Source organism: Labeo rohita, chromosome 7, assembly GCF_022985175.1.
Source record: "Labeo rohita strain BAU-BD-2019 chromosome 7, IGBB_LRoh.1.0, whole genome shotgun sequence".
Lineage (NCBI taxonomy): Eukaryota > Metazoa > Chordata > Actinopteri > Cypriniformes > Cyprinidae > Labeo > Labeo rohita.
The window spans coordinates 36,609,212-36,629,948 of NC_066875.1; the positions used below are offsets into that span (position 1 = coordinate 36,609,212).

Genomic DNA, 20,737 nt, shown 5'->3' on the forward strand with positions numbered 1-20,737 from the left:
TTTTTAATGGAACCACTATTGAAGCAAGGTTGCTTGTTTGTCTTACAAGATCTGGCAACATTGCGTAGAGTGCGTTGAGCGAATAGACAGGAGGAGGCAGAGCCGAGCTGACATAGACAAGAAACGTCCACGTTTGACAGTTTGCCAATGTTTGATTATTAAAAAACCAGCAATAATAAACACAGTTCTTCTCTATCTTCATGGCTCTCGGCTTCAGTTCACGCGGTCAGTGTGTGTCGGAGGGGAGGATGCGCGGCTGAAGACTTCAGTCCGGATGACAAGGCGCGGAGAGACTGAAGCATCCGCATCTTAAGCATCCCGATAGACAATCACAGCGATGATGGAGGGGCGACACGAGTTTTTATGCGGTGTTGTTGAGGGTAAGTTTACGAACACATCATTTACCTTGATGCTCGAGTAGGAGCCACATATACTAACAAACACAGGAGAATTATTCGTTAAATGGCATGTTTAACGTGAATTGGCGCGGTTATGTATCTTCAAACCGTTATTTACTACGGAAAAAACAAGCACCAAGCTATAAAGACTCCTATAATTAGCCTCTAAAATAACCCATTTTCTAATTTATGGGCTAGTAGGGCAATTCATCTTATTAAGGCGCCGTGGAGCATCCTGGGTATTTATTTCCAGATTTATACTGGAGTGTGATAGGAAGCAGCTGGCCAGAAACCATAAGACACACACACACACACACACACACATTCTTAATTACACACACATTTCCGTCTCCAGTGCACACACACACACACGCCATGTTGTGCATATCTCCTAATTGGCCTTACTCTTGTTTGCAGCTCAGTGTCACATTATTGGCTCGGTGGGTGATTTGTCTTTTTTTCTCCTGTGGAAATGTCACCCTGCTGGATTCCAGTAGCTTTTTCTTACTGACCCACTTCTGTTGTACAGCTGCAAACTTTAGGACCACACTGTGAATATCCAATATCAGGGTTGTCGCTAGAACATGTGGTAAGGAACAGGAACACTCTTTATGACCTATAAGTAAGTCTAATATTACTTGCATACATACCGAACACTAACGTACAGTGAAACATACTAGGTAACAAATCTTGGCTATGTGATCATTTATATTGTTGCAAACTGTAAACTATATTATTGCCCAGCTCTCTATATGAAGAGTTCAGATGCAAAACCAGCTAAAAGCCATCTCGGTCAAAAATGAGATAATGATACTGAGTGAATGCTCTTGACACATATTATGCGTCCATCAAATACTTTTTCTTCAAACTCGCTAAAATACCAGGCTCAGCCCAAGCAGAAGTACCAGTACTTACATAGAAACCTATACATTTGAGCCTGACAAAAATGCATTTTTAAAAGAAAGACATCAGATGGATTTAGCTGGTTTTGCATCTGAACTCTTCATATAAAGTTTAATATTTAAGCAGAACTGGGTAGTAACTGATTACGTGTAATCTGGATTATGTAATCAGAATTCAAAAATTAGGTACTTGTAATTAAATTAAGTTACATTTTAATACTCGTAATTAGACTGCAGTTGTTTTTGTATGGATTTACATGATTTAATGATTCTTCCTAATTCCTCTTTTTCATCTTTTAAATGTTTCTATCTAAAATAGCCTACTGGTTATATACATTTAGAAAGTCTTCAAGTTTTGTGGAGATTCACACAAAGATCAGTCATTAGTCAGGCGACAGTATTTAACCACTGATTTACAAAAATCATTAGGTTTAAGAAGTGTTTCAACATCAAATATATATACATATATATTTTAAATACTGATGAACACATAAATGTTTATAAGAATTATCACTCTGTAGGTTATTTAACCATGTATTTCTATGTCTTTGGAAGGCTTTTTGGTGCTTTGATGTTGGTTATGGTCAAAAGACATGCAGGGAAACAAATAAAATATTTAATTTATTAGTACTTATTTATTTTATTTATTTATTTTAGTAATTATTTATTTTAATGTAACATTTTTTACTATTTAAATTTTTAGCTGCTTTTTTTTATTAAACTCATAAACCCCCTGCAGTTCCTTCACAAAAACAGTTTGGAAAACTAATATAAGGGTTAATCCACTTCGTGTTGTTGAAAAAAAATGTACATACAAATGTAATACATATATTTTTTACTCTTTGTATTGTTATGTCAGTATGGTACAAGATTATCCTATTTAAGTGCATGTGATAAACAGTTTAGTTCAAAAGTAATCTGAAAGTAATCTAAAAGTAATCTCATTATATTAAATGTGTAATGTAATGTTATGGATTATGTTACTTACTACAATTTTTATAATGTAATTTGGAATCAGTAACACACTACAATTTGTAAGTAATCTCCCCAGTACAGATGCTTACAAGACAGTATGAGATTTCATATGCAGCTTATTTGTCTTGACTTGAATAACCACACCAGTAATAACCACATTCAAACATGTTAGTAAAGTCAGACTGCTGTAAAGAGTTTCTAAATAGATTTTTTTTCATCCTGATCTCCAGAACCATACATACAAAATCTTTCTATATAAATGTACTCTATACAAATTTGATTTGCTACTGTTCACATACCAGTAAGGCCAGTCACATCATATTCATAATTACTGAAGAGAATCAAGCAGGAATATATGCGTGGTTTGTTTTTCCATCAGCATGGCAGCCAGCATGAATAATAAATAATAACCAACCGCTGTCTTACCTAATGCAGCAAAATCTAATCCTAGAATGCTAGAACAGCATAATGATGTGTGGTGCCAAACACTGTCAGTGCCAAATTCTATAAAGTTTTTGGAAGTTAAGATAAAAAAGCCATTGGATGTGTCCTGAATTTATTTATTAGCTCTCAGTACAAATTAGATTGAATTTTTTATTGAGAAGATGGATGCATATTGTAAATGTGGATTCAGATCTAAGATGGATTATCTCCTTTTTAATGCTACAATAATAATGTAATCAAGATTAAATATATAACATATGTTAAATTATATATTATGTATAAATATGTAACTTCATGACATTAATTCTGTGTATTTAAATGTTTTACTAATTATTCAAAAGACGATCCATGTTTTTTGCACAAGCAACCATAAAACAATGTAGAATGTTGCAGCAAAAAGTCGGTGCATACTTCCAAAATCTGTTTCTCATTGCAGTTTATTCTGGCCAAGAACTTCCCACCGCTTGACCAACATGATCAGTCATGCAGGATTAGAATGAATTCAGGTAGTCTCTATGAAAACTTGCACAGAAAACCTACAGTAAAAATAGTAAAATATATATATAGACTTTGTATAGACAACTCTAAAAACTATGTGGTTTACTTGTTGCAGAGTGTCTCAAACAAAGCTTTGATACACATAATCTAGCACTGCTTCCCAATGCCCACCCATGGCGATGGCCCTGACTGGTATTATATAACTGGTCCAGTATAGTATAAAAGCACAAAGCCCATAATTTAGAGTCTGCCCAAAATCCGGCTGTTTTGAGTGGGTTGCAGTGAAGAGGAGGTGAAAGAGAAGAGAAATACTGAAGCTTTGTGATGGTTATGAAATGCTGCCTTGTGTAAATTGAGAACAAATCACGTGTGTGTCTGCATGTGTGATATGTGTGATGTATCTTAGTTTGTTAGCAGCCATATCACCCTGCAGCCCAAGACTGGTTGCCCACTGAAGCTAAGCAGGGTTGAGCCTGGTCAGTACCTGGATGGGAGACCTCCTGGGAAAACAAGGTTGCTGCTGGAAGAGGTGTTAGTAAGGACAGCAGGGGGTGCTCATCCTGTGGTCTGTGCGGGTCCTAATGCCCCAGTGTAGTGATGGGGACACTATACTGTCAAAAGAGCGCCGTCTTTCGAATGAGACGTTAAACTGAGGTCCTGACTCTCTGTGGTCATGAAAAATCCCAGGATGTCTTTCGAAAAAGAGTAGGGGTATAACCCCACCATCCTGGCCAAATTTGCCCATTGGCCTCTGACCATCATGGCCTCCTAATCATCCCCATATTCTGATTGGCTTCATCACTCACATCTCCTCTCCACCAATAAGCTGGTGTGTGGTGGGTGTTCTGGCGCAATATGGCTGCTGTCGCATCATCCAGGTGGATGCTGCGCACTGGTGGTGGTTGAGGAGATTCCCCCTTCTGTGTAAAGCGCTTTGAGTGCCCAGAAAAGTGCTATATAAATGTAAGGAATTATTATTATATTATTATTATTATCTGTATATTCTACTCCTTAGGTTTCTATGGAAGACCCTGGTCAATGGAACAAAGGAAGGTGCTATTTCAGTGGTGAGTATGGGATCAGTGAGTGCACACACAGTTAGATAGAATGATGAGATTGCTTATTAAAAAGGACCCAAAATATTACATGTTACAGGTCTGCAGTTATGTAATGTAATATGGGATATTTATTCCGATCATGTTGGCAACTTGGTGGCTGTAGAGTACAGTAAGGCTGCCCGGGGGGCAGCACAGAGCAGCTGGTGCGTTGCAGAGGTGTAAAGTTGTGTAGGCAGAGAGACAAATGGCTTTTTTATGACTAATGACTGGACACTGGTGCCAGCATGACTCCACTGAGCCAGTTTCACACATCTTCAGACATTAGCCATGATGAAATCAGTGGCAAGGAACAAGTCCATTTTGAATCAGATCATGGGTGAAGTAGAAGAAGAGAGAGAAATTATTATGTTATTTTCTGAAACAAATAGTACAGCTAGAATTGAAAGTTTGATAAAAATGTACTCACTCTCTGGCTATCCAAGATGTAGATTAGTCCGTTTCTGTATTGGAACAGAAATTTAGCATTGCATCATTTGCTCATCATTGGACGCTCAAGCAGTGAATGGGCGCCGTCAAAATGACAGTGCAACAGCTGATAAAAGCATTACAATAATCCACACAAGACCAGTACATATTTGTAATAAACAAATCCATCATTAAGATGTTTTTAACTTCAAACGAGTCCTCTAACTTGTCTGAATCAGGAGAGAAATTAGCACAGATCAAGCATCAAAGCAGAAAGCATTGATATGAATGATGGTATTTTGTCCAGAAGTGAGGGTTTAAAGTTAAAACACCTTAAAGGATTAGTTCACTTCCAGAACAAAAAATTACAGATAATTTACTCACCCCCTTATCATCCAAGATGTTCATGTCTTTCTTTCTTCAGTCTGAACTTCCAAAATGCAGATTAAATGCAGCCTCAAAGGGCTCTAAATGATCCCAGCCAAGGAAGAAGGGATTTATCTAGCGAAACGATCAGTTATTTTTTAAAACAATGTACAATTAATATACTTTTTAACCTCAAATACTCATCTCTGTGATGTGCATGTATACTGTAGAAGTACCGACCCTGTGTTAACAAAGTAAACATGCAAAAAAGGTCAAATGCCCCTTTACTAAAAAAGATAAAACAGTGAAGATGGAGAAGAAAATGAGATTTTTTCGACATACCCTAACTGTATTGACCCAGATTGCACAGATTACACATGCGCATCGCAGAGCTAGACAAGATGAGCATTTATGGTTAAAAAGAAAATAAATTGTAATTTTTTTTTTTTTTTTTTTAGAAAATTTACACTTTTTGCTAGATAAGACCCTTCTTCCTCGGCTGGGATCATTTAGAGCCCTTTAAAGCTGGATTTAAACTGCATTTTGGAAGTTCAAACTCGGGGCACCGTAAAAGTCCACTATATGGAGAAAAATCCTGAAATTTTTTTTCTCTCAAAAACATAATTTCTTTACAACTGAAGAAAGAAAGACATGAACATTTTGGATGACAAGGGGGTGAGTAAATAATCTGTAAATTTTTGTTCTGGAAGTGAACTAACCCTTTAATGATGAGCTTATTACAAACACACTGGAGTCGTGTGGATCACTTGTGAATTATTGTGATGCTTTTATCAGCTGTTTGGACTCTCATTCTGATGGCACCCATTTACTGCAGAGGATCGATTAGCAAGCGTCAGAACAAATCTGTTCTGGTGAAGAAACGAACTCATCTACACATTGTGTGGCCTGATGGTGAGTAAATATTCAGAAAATATTAATTTTAGAGTGAATGTTTTATGGTATACCTGTGGTTTCCAACAAAACTTCCAGAACAAAAATGTACAGATAATGTACTCACCCACTAGTCATCCAAGATGTCGTTCTTTCTTCAGTTGTAAAGAAATTATGTTTTTTGAGGAAAACATTTTAGGATTTTTCTCCTTATAATGGACTGATATGGTGCCCCAAGTTTGAACTTCCAAAATGCTGTTTATATGCGACTTCAAAAACGATCCCAAATGCGGTTGTAAATGATCCCAGCCGAGGAAGAAGGGTCTTATCTAGCGAAATGATTGGTTATTTTCATAAAAAAATGAAATTTAAATACTTTTTAATCTCAAACACTCATCTTGTCTTGCTTTGCCTGAACGCTGTGTATTCTGGTTCAAGGCAGTTAGGGTATGTCGAAAAACTCTGATCGTATTTTCTCCCTCAACTTCAAAAATCATTTCAAAATCATCCTACGTCGCTGCAGAAGTACCGACCCAGTTTTTGCAAAGTGAACATGTAAAGAAGATTAAACACCCTTAACAAAAAAGGAAAAATAGCAAAATAAGGCGATTTTGAAGTTGAGGGAGAACATGAGATGGGAGTTTGTAACATACCCTAACTGTCATGAACTGGAAAAAAACAGAGTTCAGGTAGAGCAAGACAAGATGAGCGTTTGACATTAAAAAGTATATAAATTGTATTATTTTTATGAAAATAACTGATCGTTTTGCTAGATAAGATGCTTCTTCCTTGGCTGGGAGCGTTTACAACTGCATTTGGGATCATTTGAAGCTTCATCTAAACTGCATTTCAAACTCGGGGCACCATAGACGTCCACTATATAGAGAAAAATACTGAAATGTTTTCCTGAAAAAACATAATTTCTTATTGACTAAGGAAAGACATACATGAACATCTTGCATAACAAGGGGGTGAGTAAATTATCTGTAAATTTTTGTTCTGGAAGTGGACTTCTCCTTTAAGTTGTTGGTCAAGCTGGTTAACCTAGGAAATCTTCCTGGTTTATCTAGCTAAGAAGCCTGGTGGTGACACCAACACACCAGCATCTAAAAGAAGTATTTGCTGGTGTCCTGTATTGAGTCCCTGCTCCTTTTCAGTCATAAAGCAGTTTTCCTCTCTCTGCTGCAGCGCTATTGAACAAGCTCACACTTTACTCAGTGAGCCGGCCTGAGCTAGTAGATTTGAAATGCAAAACTGAAGTTCTCTTCCAGCTTAGTACAGCAGATTTTCTTAAACTTAAAAGATGAATAATTGTTTGTGACTGATTCATTCTTTCCCATTTGCTATTTGCTGACAGAAATTAAATATTTTAAGTGCAATACAGATATATAATTCTGACAGCTTCATACATTCTGTGTGAAGTATTACTGATTTTTTTTTGTTTCATTTTTCAACCTGCTCTGATTGATGTCTTGGGTTGTGACGTCCAAATCAGTAGAATTTACATTAATGCACAATGGCTCAGACATGACAGGAATTATAGTGTGTGGGAATCCATCTGCACAGGAAGGAAGGAGAGAAGCATGAGTGTATCCTACCCACCCACACACACACAAGTAATAGAGGCACTGGTCCAAACTCAGCCCTGGATGAAAAGATTAATAGTGCAGGCAAAAGAAGTGGGATGAGAACTTTTACACGCTCGAGTGAGTGTGAAGCAATAGTGCTGATGCAGTAGATGAAGGGAGAGAAGGAGGAGAAAAAGAAGGTGGGGGAGAAAAAGTGAACAATAGATTCTATCTGTGCATTAGCATTTTAAATAGGTTGAAGAGGGAGAGACCCAAAATTAGCTTTGTGTGTGTGTGTGTGTGTGTGAGTGAGTGTATGCACATGCTAGCTTGAGGTTAACCTTTGGGGAGGTTCTTTAATATTTTAGACAAGCACTAACTCAGCCTCGATCTATTTAGGGAGTCTGCTTTTCTCATGAGACACACACACAGACACACATTCTATGGTAGGCGAAGATGTAGGCTAATATTTCATTTATAGTTAACTCTGTCTGAGATCTTGATTAAGACTTTAATTTGGAAGAAACCCATCCTCTTTGTCAATCTGAAACAGATCTCGGTACTCTAGAGTACTTGTCCTGTTGAGTAATAGAAAATAAACTCTCCTATAACACTTTTAAAGGACTAGTTCACCCAAAAATGAAAATTCTGTCATTAATTACTCAACCTCATTTTGTTCCAAACCTGTAAGACCTTTGTTCATCTTTTCTGATGAATTTGTAATGAAATCCGAGAGCTTTCTGACCCTGCATAGACAGCAACACAACTACCACGTTCAACGTGTGCTGAAGACTGACACAGAAAAGAAGAAATTGTTGAATGAAGTCGTTACTTTTATTTTTCTTTGCGCACAATAAGTATTCTCGTAGCTTCATAAAATTAAGGTTGAACCACTGATGTCAAATGGACTATTTTATCGATGTCCTTGCTGCCTTTATGAACCTTGAAGGTGTCAGTTGCGTTGCTGTCTATGCAGGCTCTGAAAGCTCTTGGATTTCATCAAAAATATCGTAATTTGTGTTCTGAAAATGAACGAAGGTCTTACAGGTTTGGAAAGCATGAGGATAAGTAATTTTGACAGAATTTTTATTAAAACTAATGAAAATTCTAGCTTTGGTAAAAGTGCAGTTATCATGATTTTCCTTTGGTATTTATTTAGAGGCCATTGTCATTGCCACTGAAATGATTATACTGAAATAAAACAATCAAATATTGCACTGCAGTTAAACTGTTCTTTATCAATAGGCTGAAATTCATAGAGGGGCAGGCCATTCACTTTTTTCCTCTGCAGAGGAATCGACCCTTTGCTGTTGTTACACTCAGACTCATTCTCTGCAGGAAATATGACCCCTTATATTATTAATGATTCAAGATCAATGAATGTCTCTATTTTCTGCCGCCCCCTCTCTCTCTCTCTCTCTCTCTCACACTCTGTCTGCTGTGTCTTGTGCTCTTCTTACACAATATTCTCAAAACATGATGGAAAATCCATTTGAAATATTAAAATGATTTTTTCTTAATGCACATGTTGCACCTTAATGCACTTGTCCCTTTCAGGATGCAGATGTGGAGTTTGAATACATATCTGTATGGACCTAAAGATGATCTGAAGCACAGGTTACTGTGGAGGGAGGTTTATTCAGCAGAAGAAGAGGGTATGTGTCCCAATATTTATTTAAATTACAGTATATAGAAGCACTGGGTTAAAGTGTTTATTAAAAAACTGTTTATTTTAATTTCATTTACTGGTTTATTTACGGCTAAAGGCTTTCATTATTATTGCTTCCCAAAATATCCATATCTAGAAAACACAATCTGAGCAATCAGAATATAAATGCTTAGTTGTCTTAGCTGATATAGTTAAGATGTATTTCTAAGAATGTAATTTCCAAATTGCACTTAATCTTATTGTCATACAAACATAATTGTATTAAATAATATTTTGCCATTATATGCCTTATTATATGCCATATCTTAACCTGAATGCCCAATATTTTCTGCTAATTAACTACACTACCTATTGGTGTCTCGGCACCAATAGCCTCGTTGTTAGCGTGCCGACATATAGCGCAACTGTGCTCACGGCGACCTGAGTTCGATTCCCAACTCGAGGTCATTTGATGATACTGCTCCCCTCTCTCCTCCCAGCTATTTCCTGTCGTCTCTCTACTGTCCTATCACAATAAAAGGCATAAAAGTCCTAAAAAAAGTTTTTTTTTTAAAGATGTTTAATGTTTTTTTAAAGAATTCCTTTCTGCTCACCAAGCCTGCATTTATTTGATCCAAAATACAGCAAAAGCAGTAATATTGTGAAATATTTTTACTATTTAAAACAACTGCTTTCTATTTGAATATAATTTAAAATGTAATTTATTCCTGTGACCAAATTCTAATTTTTTAGCATCATTACTCCAGTCTTCAGTTTCACATGATCCTTTAGAAATCATTCTAACATCCTGATTTGCTGTTCAAGAAGCATTTTTTATTATTATTATCAATATTTAAAACATTTGGGTGAAATTAGTATTTTATTTTGCAAGGATGTGTTAAATTGATCAAAAGTGATGATAAAGACAGATAGATACTGTTCTTATGAACTTTCTATTCATCAAAGAAACCTGAAAAAATTCTACTTAATAATAATAATGAATGTTTTTTTTTTTTTTAGCAGCAAATCGGATTATTAGAGTGATTTCTAAAGGACCGTGTGACTGGAGTAATGATGCAAAACATTCTGCTTTGAAATCACAGGAATAAATGAAGAGTTCAGATGCAAAACCAGCTAAATCCATCTGATGTCTTTCTTTAAAAAAATGCATTTTTATTAGGCTCAGATGTATAGGTTTCTATGTAAGTACCAGTACTTCTGATTGGGCTGAAGCTGGTATTTTAGCGAGTTTGAAGAAAAAGTATTTGATAGACGTATAATATGTGTCGAGAGCATTCACTCAGTATCATTATCTCATTTTTGACAGAGATGGCTTTTAGCTGGTTTTGCATCTGAGCTCTTCAAATTATTTTTTATATTCAAAGAAAAACAGTTATTTTAAATAGTAAAAGCATTTAAAAATTCAGCAGATCAAATGAACGCAGGCTTGATGAGCAGAAAAGACCTCTTTAAAAAAAACATTAAAAATCTTACTGTTCAAAAACTTTTGACAGGTATTGTATAAAATGATGGCTGCATTCAGTATGATGAATAATGACTAATGAGTATTGTTATAGTATAGTGTAATTCTAATATCGTAAAGGTGCATTTTTTGAGATGCTAGCTTTTAACCATTGCAAAACTATATGTCTGGCATTGTTTTAGTGCCCGAAAACTTCTCACTTTTTCATTCTCTCTCTATATTTCTCACACTGTCTCCAGATCAGCTGAAAGTTTTGGTGAGTGAGGCAGAGTCTAGGGGTCTGACGTTTGTATACGCTCTTTCTCCGGGTCAGGACATCGTCTTCTCCAGCTCTTGTGACCTCACACTGCTTAAACGCAAACTCAGACAGGTAAGCAAACTTACTTGCTTTTCTCACTTAGTTTCTCACTTTATTCTGATCATAAGCACAAACTTTTGTTTCCCATTAATATTCCAACTGTAGCATCTGCACAACAAGTGTATTGTTTGACAAAAATGCATCAGTGCATGAATGCCTTGTTCTGTTTAATTTCACCACTAGGTGTCAGACCTGGGCTGTCAGGCTTTTGCCCTCCTTTTTGATGACATTGATCACTCCATGTGCCAGTCAGATACAGAGGCCTTTTCCTCATTCGCTCACGCCCAAGTCACCGTGGCCAATGAGATCTTCCGGTTCCTGGGGGAACCACCTGTCTTCCTATTCTGTCCCACTGGTAAGCTAATACATAAATATATCAAGCTTACATACAAGTACAGAACAAAATTCTGTTTAATGGAGTGACACATTTACTTAATGAAACCTTAAAGGAATAGTTCAACCAAAAACTGGCTTAAAATGTTTTCACCCTCAGGCTGTCCAAGACGTAGATGAGTTGTTTCTTCATCGAAATTTAGCATTATGTCACTTGCTCACCAGTGGATCCTCTGCAGTGAATGGGTGCCGTCAGAATGAGAGTTCAAACAGCTGATAAAAATATCACAATAATCCACAAATAATCCGTACAACTCCGGTCCATCAATTAACATGTTGTGCAGTGAAAATCTGTGTGTTTGTGTCATCATTGAGGTATTTAACTTTAAACTATAGCTGCTGGCTAAAAATCCATAATCCATAAATCCATAATCTATAATCCCTCCTCTGGTGAAAAAGTCCATTCCCTGTGTTCCTTCACATCAAAATTCACCAACATATTGATTAATGGATAATTGATGGACTGGTGTTGTGTGGATTACTTGTGAATTATTGTGATGCTTCTATGAGCTGTTTGGATTTCATTCTGACGGCACCCATTCACTGCAGAGGATCCATTGGTGAGCATGGGATGTAATTTCTCCAAATCTGTTTCAATGAAGAATCTGTCTTGTCTACATTTTGAATGATCTGACACTGTTCTTCCTGTCTTAAAACCTCATTGTCATTCTCTGTGCTTTATCTTACATTGTTCTCTCCTTTTCCCCCCAAAACAGTACTGTGTGTTTTTTCTTTCCTCTCTAGAGTACTGTAGTTCTTTGTGCACTCCTAGTGTGTCAAAGTCTCCCTACCTGCTTACAATTGGGGAGGATCTTCTCCCTGGCATCTCTGTCATATGGACCGGTGAGAGACATTTTCCATGTGTCCTTTAAAAATTCACACTCAATTCGTTATGAAACCACTTTTGTAACATTCCCATATTTGGTCTTCACTCTCCTATAGGAAATAAGGTGATATCACGGGAACTGAGTCCTGAATCACTAGCCGAGGTCCAGTCGGTGCTTCGACGGCCACCCCTCATTTGGGACAACCTTCATGCTAACGACTATGACTCCCGTCGTGTCTTCCTGGGGCCTTTTAAGGGCCGCCCTCCTGGACTCAGGGCCCATCTGAGGGGTCTGCTGCTAAATCCAAACTGCGAGTTTGAAGCCAATTTCATCCCTCTGCATACCCTGGGAAGCTGGTATAAAGGAAAGGAGAAGGGGAAAGGTGAGAGCAAAATGGATGATAGAGAGGAATAAGAATAAAGAGAGGCTTAAATACTGTAGTACGGATATAGAAATGACAAGGTTATGAGATTGATTCCCAGGGCATGCATAATCTGATAAAATATCTTGAATGGAATGTAAGTTGTTGTGGATAAAAAGCATCTGCCAAATTTATAAATGTAAAAAAAGTGTTAATGAACAAACATACAGTAATAGTCAGTAGGAGTATAATAAAACATTCTGACCCAGAATGAACCTCCTTAGGTGATGAAGAGGCCTATAGTGTGGATAGAGCGTTGTCAGCTGCCCTGCAAGACTGGATGAAGGAGCTCAGCCTTCCTCTACAGCCTGGTACAGGATCCTAAAAATATCTATTTATTTGTAAATTAGAAAAGTGATTTATGTACATTAAATATATTTAGCTTTTTATTTGTTATTTTATAAAATGTAATAATGACTAAAACATATTATATTGTTTTTTTTATTTATATATAAGTATAGTATTTATTAATAATTTAGTATTTAAAATTAATTAATTAATAATCAATAATACTTAAAAATAAGATTATTATTTATTAATAATAATTTTATTGTCATATTTTCATTTATTTTATTTTCGGTTTTAGTAATTTTACGTGCTTTTGGTTTTAGTGCATTTTGAGCTTGAAATTGTTTATTTCAGTGTTAGTTCCACTAATTTTGGTACTTAAACTTACTTGCAGTTACTTGCAATGGCAACATTTCTAATGAGTTTCATGAGTTCATGAAATTTTTTGAAGTAAAATTAATAAATATTTTTTTAATTTTCTTTATGACAAAGAATGTCTTTCAAGTGCTGAGATATTTTTTGTGTTATTTATGTATTATTATGGTATTTATTAATAATTTTGAACTAGCTTTTATTTTTATATTTTCCGTTTTAATTTTCATTTTAGTTTAAGTTTTAGTAATTTTATGTGCTTTTAGTTTTTTATTCATTGTATTTGTTAGTTTCACTAATTTTGGTACTTATTTTATTTCAGCTAGTTGCAAAGGCAACATTTCAAATTGTTCTAAATTTTTCTAAAATTTCTAATTTATTTTTAAATGAAAAGTTATACTATTTGATCATTGATCAAATTTTTCTTTATTTTCTTTATGACAAAGAATCTCTTAAGTGCTGACATTATTATTTAGTGTTATTTATGTATTATGATATATAATAGGAATTCTGAACTAGCTTTTATTTTTATAATTTCAGTTTTAATTTTCATTTTAGTTTAAATTTTAGTCTTATTATGTGCTTTTTGTTTTTTATAAGTTGTACTGTATTTTTAGTAGTTTTTTTATATTTCACTTGAGCTTTAATTTTTATTTCAGTGTTAGTTTCACTAATTTTGGTACTTGACTTATTTTAGTTCAGCTAACCCTAACCCTAAGTAAAAGTTATACTAATTGATCAAAAATATAAATTTATACAATTTATACTAATTTAAATCAAAAGTTTCTTCATTTTCTTTATGACAAATAATCTCTTTTAAGTGCTGACATAATATTTTTAGTGTTATATATGTATATGGCATTTATTAATAATTTTGAAATAGCTTTTATTTTTATTTTTTCAGTTTTAGTTTTCATTTTCGTTTAAGTTTTAGTAATTTTACATGCTTTTTGTTTTTTATTAGTTGTATTTTTATTAGTTTTATTTTGTTTATTTCAGTGTTAGTTTCACTAATTTTGGTACTTATTTTATTTCAGCTAGATGCAAAGGCAACATTTCTAATTATTATTATTATTATTATATATCTAGTTTTTATATCTAGTTATTATTATATATATATCTAGTTTTTCTGAGTCCATTTATTCCCCACTGTTTCTTTTAGGACGTCAGGTGAGGCCAACGGACCTCAGGCCCTCAACGCTCTCCGTTAAATCAAAGTCCTCCGATAGCTCAGACAATCAACATGGAGCCCAGCCCAAATTTCCCATAACCTCTTCCCAGAGCACAGGTGCTCTTTCTAGCGATGAAATCCCAGCAGACCCTTTTATGAGTCAGGATCTGAAAGCTGGGGAGAACCAGGGCTTCAGGAGCTTCAGCCATGAAAAGACCTCTAGAAGAGGATTGTGTTCTGGGAGGGTTCCTCTCAGCGAGCCCCAGGTCCGGCTGCTGGTAGGCCTGTACTACCTTCCGCATGAACACGGGCCACATGCTCAGAATCTGCTGCAGGACCTCACGTGGCTCAAAGCCAACTGTCACTGCGTCAGTGTCAATGGCAACGGCAAGAAGGTCTCGCCACACAAGGTGAAAAGATCATATTTGTTGAATATATTCGCTATTAATTCACTTGTCATTTGATTTTGTAGTTTTTGAGGGTTTTTTTTCGTTGTTAATGTTTCTCTTGCTGTCTCAGGTAGAGGAATGGCGGGAGCGTGCAGGCCGTTTCCTGGCTGCTTGTGATGATGTGGCATTACTGCACAGTGCTGTTGTGAACAGCATCAATAGGGCTGTTCTCTATGACCTTTACCCTTACATTTGGGACCTTAGAAACACCCTGCTGGTGGCCAAGGCTTTCATCTGCTGGCTAGGTGAGAGAGACAGTATGGATGATTTGATCTTGATGCTCTTTTCTTGTCATGTAGGGCTTTTTCCCCTTATGAGTTTAATAAAAAGTGAAAAACCCATCTCCCATCTTCCTTTCACAGAGGGTCGTATACTAAGTGAAGGTTCTCCACTGGGCTCCTGGAAGAACTGCTTCCACTGTGAGTGTCAGACATGCACCTATACACTGTACACTATACACTATTAATTTGATTTCTGAAGGATCATGGGACACAGCTTAAATTACATTTTCAGATATACAGTTGAAGTCAAAAGTTTACATACACCTTGCAAAATCTGCAAAATGTTAATTATTTTAGCAAAATAAGAGGGATCATACAACATGCATGTTTTTTATGTAGTACTGACCTGAATAAGATATTTCACATAAAAGACATGTACATATAGTCCACAAGAGAAAATAAGTAGTTGAATTTATAAAAAGACCCCGTTCAAAAGTTTACATACACCTGATTCTTAATACTGTGAAGTTACCTGAATGATCCACAGCTGTGTTTTTTTTTTGTTTAGTGATAGTTGTTCATGAGTCCCTTGTTTGTCCCATACAGTTAAACTGCCAGCTGTTCTTTAGAAAAATCCTTCAGGTCCCACAAATTCTTTGGTTTTTTTTTTGTTTTGTTTTTTTTACCATTTTTATGTATTTGAACCCTTTCCAACAATGATTGTATGATTTGGAGATCCATCTTTTCACACTGAGGACAACTGGGACACTCACTGATGCTCCAGAAGGAAACACGATCCATTAAGAGCCAAGAGTTGTAAACTTTTGAACAGAATAAGGATTAGTACATTTTTCTTATTTTGCCTAAATATTTTTTTTTCATTTAGTACTGCCCTTCAGAAGCTACAGAAGATACTTATATTTTTCCCAGAAGACAAATTAAGTGAAATTTACCCTGATCTTTAAGTTCAAAAAGTTTTCATCTCCCAGCTCTTAATGCATTGTGTTTCAGTCTTCTGTAATAGTTGCATACTCATAATAGTTGAGTCCCTCAGTTGTCCTCAGTGTGAAAAGATGTACCTCAAAATCATACAGTCATTGTTGGAAAGGGTTTAAATACAAACAAATTGTTGGAAAAACCAAAGAATTTGTGGGACCTGAAAGATTTTTCTGAAGAACAGTAGGCAGTTTAACTGTTCAGGACAAACAAGGGACTCGTGAACAACTATCACTAAACAAAAAAAACACAGCTGTGGATCTTTCAGGTAACAACACAGTATTAAGAATCAAGTGTATGTAAACTTTTGACTTCAGCGGTATATGATTGTTAACAGGGTGTGGAGCTTCCTCAGGGGCGGAGCTCCATGGTGTGGAGGCGGAGCCATGGGTGTTTAAAGGTGGACTGTCTGGAGAGGTGCAGGTAGGAATGATATAAATAATGATTCAGTCACAAATTAAAAAAAAAAAAAAGAAGTAGGATAAAAAAAAAGTAGGATAAAGGGCCAGATTGATGTGTTGTAGTTTTTCACATTCTCTTTTATTTTTACCTGACTTGTTCCTGTTTTGTCTGTCTCTGGTGTTGGTGTGAATCAGATGCTTCTGCCTGTGGGGACCAGCAGTGAGTTATTCAGTCACCCTCCCCCTCTGTTCCCCACCTCTCGACTTTATAATATACGGCCATTCCAGCAAAAAGACAAGGTGATTCAAGCATACTTGTTAACCTATTAAATCACACGTCATTATACATTTATGACTCTTATCATTGTTTTTTCCACAACTCTAGGTGGAGCTGTACCGAATGGTCCGTCAGTTGTATCAGAGGGGTAAAGGGACCCAGGACGCAGCCATCTCCCATCCAGATTTCATTGGGGACAGGCAAGAATTACTCTTAAGTATATCATAACCCATATATAAAACATTCTGACTATTATTGTTCAATCGATGCCTCCATCTGAGCACAAAACTATATCTTCTCATTGCGGTCACTGATTGAAGTGACGGTAAAGACTTTTATAATGCTACAAAAAAATATATATATATGTGACACTGAAGACTGGAGTAATTGCTCCTAAACATTCAGCCTTGCCATCACAAGAAATATATTAAAATAAAATATGAATTTTAAAAATATTTCATAGTATTAGTTTTTACTGCATTTTTGATCAAATAAATGCAGCACTGGCAAGCATAAGAGACTTTTTTCTAAAACAGAAAAAAATATACCAACCCCAAACTTTTGAATGGTACTGTATATAAAGGTAAAACAGTTTCTGTAAGAAAATATAAGAAAAACAGTAGGTTGTACTTAAATGTAATGCCTTAATATTCTCAGTCTTGAAAAATCAGTGAGGTATATGAGAAATATCAGCCTCTTTCTGATGTGTGTTTTTGTTTCAGGTGTCTGGGTGCGTCTCTGGCCTTGTGCCCAGAGTACAGCTTAGTTCTGGAGGATGAACTGGGTGTATGTGGGTGCGCTGTGGGTATTCTTGATGTCCGCTCCTTTGCCAAACGGTGTCAGGCCACCTGGCTACCTGCTATGAGGGACAAATATCCTTCACGCCCCCATGGAGCCAGTGGACATACTGCAACAAAGGTAAGAGTTAAAAAGATAGTTCACCCCAAAAAATTTTGTCATTACTTACCCTAATGTCGTTCCAAACCCGTAAGACCTTCATTCATCTTCTGAACACAAATTAAGATATTTTTGATGAAATACGAGAGCTTGCTGACTCCTGCAACTGACACGTTCAAGGCCTAGAAAAGGTAGTAAAATAATCAATGTGACATCAGTGGTTCAACTGCAATTTTCTGAAGCTATGAGCATAATTTTTGTGCACAAAGATGATATTGTTGAACAAAGTCGTTATTTTTGTTTTCTTTGTGCACACAAAGTATTCTCGTAGCTTCATAAAATTAAGGTTGAACAACTGATGTCTCCTGGGCTATTTTAACAATGTCCTTACCACCTTTCTGGGCCTTGAACATGTCAGTTTTGTTGCTGTCTATGCAGGGTCAGAAAGCTCTCGGATTTCATAAAAAATATCTTAATTTATGTTCTGAAGATGAACAAAGGTCTTACGGGTTTGGAACGACATGAGGGTGAGTAATTATTGACAGAATTGTAATTTTTGGGTGAACCTTTAAATTTAATACACAGCCACACTTTAGACAATTATTCTGCAGTACTTTAAAAATGGTGCAGTAGTAACATCTAATCCTGACATGGCTTGAATTGCACTTTCTCCTCCAAAACCTTAGGAGGTGCTGCTGTATTTTCATGAAGAACAGGACTATCCAGATTCCCTGCTGTATCATTTCCCATCTCAGCTCAGGCTTGAGGCTCTTCCTGAACTGGTGGACTGTAGCGTCAGTCGTAGCCTTCTCACAGCCTTGCTAACGGCCCTCAAAGCTAACGGTGAGCTAACGTGAATTGTAATTTGAAGGAAATTTCCAGACTCCCTGTTGAAAAGGTATGTTTTGAAGCATGGGAGCTGGTTTGAGCTGGTCCAAGCTGGTCCTTAGTTGGTCATAAGCTGGTTATGAGCTAGTACTGAGCAAGAGCTAGTTGCTTAGGACCAGCACATGACCAGCTTAAACCAGCTCAGGACCATCTTAAACCAGTTTAAACCAGCTGTTATGCTTCAAGACATATCCAACCAGCATATGGTGTTTTTTCTTCAACAGGGCTGGTTGATAGTATTCGTGATATTAGCCTTGAGTATTTCTTTTCACTTTCTTCTTCAGGTTCACAGGGTGTATTTTGCGAGGTCCAGCCTACAGATGGATTACGGATGGAATTTCTGACAAAGCTGGGATTTCTAGAGATTCTCCGTGGAGAAGCAAGGCCTAGAGAGGGCGTAGTTTTGGGGAGGCTGTTATAAACAAATAGCTAAAACACAGGATCCAGTTGAAAGAAAATCAGATTTTAGATGAACATATTGCCATGTTCGAGGCCGGAATTGGGGTTATACTTGTGCTTAAAAAATGACTGGGTTTAGAAAGTGCTTTGGTGAAGCATTAAGGTCTACTCCCAAAAAAAAAAAAAAAAAAAAATTAAAATGAAATGCATTTTGCATGCCAAAATCAAATTTAAGATCAGATTTTAAAAAAAATATTGTACTGTGATGATATGCATTTTTTTAAGGCTTTTTAATCATTTTCATTTCAGAAAATAACAAAAATTTGGCATCTGACTTATTGTTACATGTTTTAGTGTTAAACTATTTTGTTTGTGAATATTTGATTTATAACAGTACAAGCTACAGTAAAAATGTACAAACACATTTGACAAAAACCGTGTTGTTGGACAATAGGACGGGGCTTCAGTAATATGTAGGTATATGTTATCTGTTTACACTGAAAGTATTTGAGGGACTTTCAGAGATTGTCTGTGGGCACTTTTTGTGATTATTTTATAATTTCTTGACATTTAGTCACATTGGACTTGCTGTGAACAGGCCTTTAAGCTTCATGGTCAAAGCTGGGGGTGTGATGAAACATTAGGGACAAAACGAGAACTTAATTGTGATCACTTGTTTACAGCTTCATCTTCATTGATCAGCATTCAGTTTGCTTTCTCACTGCACCATGCATTTGGAGTGTAAACCTTGGGCTCTGCTTTTGGGGATAAATAAAACTGCTGTTTTTTATTGAGAATGGTCTGCGTTGCAGCTATGGATGGCTGTAGGAGCAAAAAGCACAATGTTTCACTTTGTATTCAGCGCACACACACACGCACTTCTCCTAGTCATGGACAGGCTCACAAAGCAGACTCCTCAATATTGTCACGTAATAGACACGTAATAGCTCCTCAAGTGTGCTGAGGGGGCCTTGACCTCCACTGCTACAGGATTGATGAATCATGGTGCATCTCACAGGGCTTTTTATAGCTCTTTCTTTGAATGAACTCTCTCTTTTTCTCTCACCCATACTCACAAATCTTCTGAGAGGCTAAATTATTGTTAGCTCTAGCCTTTTCTCTTTTGTCCCTTCACACACACTGACTGTATGCACGTCTGTCCACACATTCAATAATATGCCTTGTGATCTTTAACCAATAGCCTTTTTTAATCGCCATGGCAATCATAAAAGAAACGTATTGTATTAAATCTGCTTTTTTTGCACCACTGGTTTGATATAGTTCATGTACACTTATTAATTTGAGGTTATTTGCTATAGTTTTTGTACATTTATGGTAAAGGACATTTGATTTTGCATGGTAACTTTACTTTTGATCCATTTTAGAGCACTAACTCACTATTTCTGCAGGTTTTCATGTTGGAATTGTGATATGTACACTGAAAGGTCTCAGCTTAGATAGTAATACTTAATGTTAAATTGTTTGCATTTAATGTTTTTAAGGATTATGGTACAGTACAACTGCAGTTTTTGTAATAATGGAATAAAACGTGTTTACAGCATCATTAAAACTGTTCCTTTCTCGCAAAATGTCTCCTTTTTGTTTGTGTATGCATGAGCCATTTACAGTATAATAATTAATGGGGGCTGGCAGACATTTTCAGGTTTCTCCATAAATGTTTTA

At 36.2% G+C, this 20,737-nt stretch overlaps 1 protein-coding gene across 1 annotated transcript; it reads left to right on the forward strand.

The window, feature by feature from the left end:
- Window positions 1-79: 79 nt before the first annotated feature.
- Window positions 80-20,628, forward strand: si:dkey-183c6.8 (protein O-GlcNAcase). Its single transcript, XM_051115359.1, has 17 exons — window positions 80-380; window positions 4,233-4,284; window positions 9,123-9,220; window positions 10,936-11,066; window positions 11,238-11,409; window positions 12,192-12,290; window positions 12,390-12,656; window positions 12,920-13,006; window positions 14,518-14,936; window positions 15,046-15,220; window positions 15,338-15,394; window positions 16,530-16,615; window positions 16,789-16,893; window positions 16,979-17,070; window positions 17,593-17,788; window positions 18,454-18,610; window positions 18,940-20,628. The coding sequence occupies exons 1-17, from the start codon at window positions 338-340 to the stop codon at window positions 19,074-19,076; spliced, it is 2,373 nt and encodes a 790-aa protein (XP_050971316.1). The 5' UTR covers window positions 80-337; the 3' UTR covers window positions 19,077-20,628.
- The last annotated feature ends 109 nt before the right edge of the window (window positions 20,629-20,737 follow it).

Bases quoted from the DNA above. Each gene is read 5' to 3' on its own strand.
- si:dkey-183c6.8 (XM_051115359.1), top strand. From the start codon at position 338: ATGATGGAGGGGCGACACGAGTTTTTATGCGGTGTTGTTGAGG. The intron at 12,291-12,389 runs GTGAGAGACATT...ACTCTCCTATAG, and splicing joins CATCTCTGTCATATGGACCG to GAAATAAGGTGATATCACGG. The intron at 13,007-14,517 runs GTACAGGATCCT...TGTTTCTTTTAG, and splicing joins CAGCCTTCCTCTACAGCCTG to GACGTCAGGTGAGGCCAACG.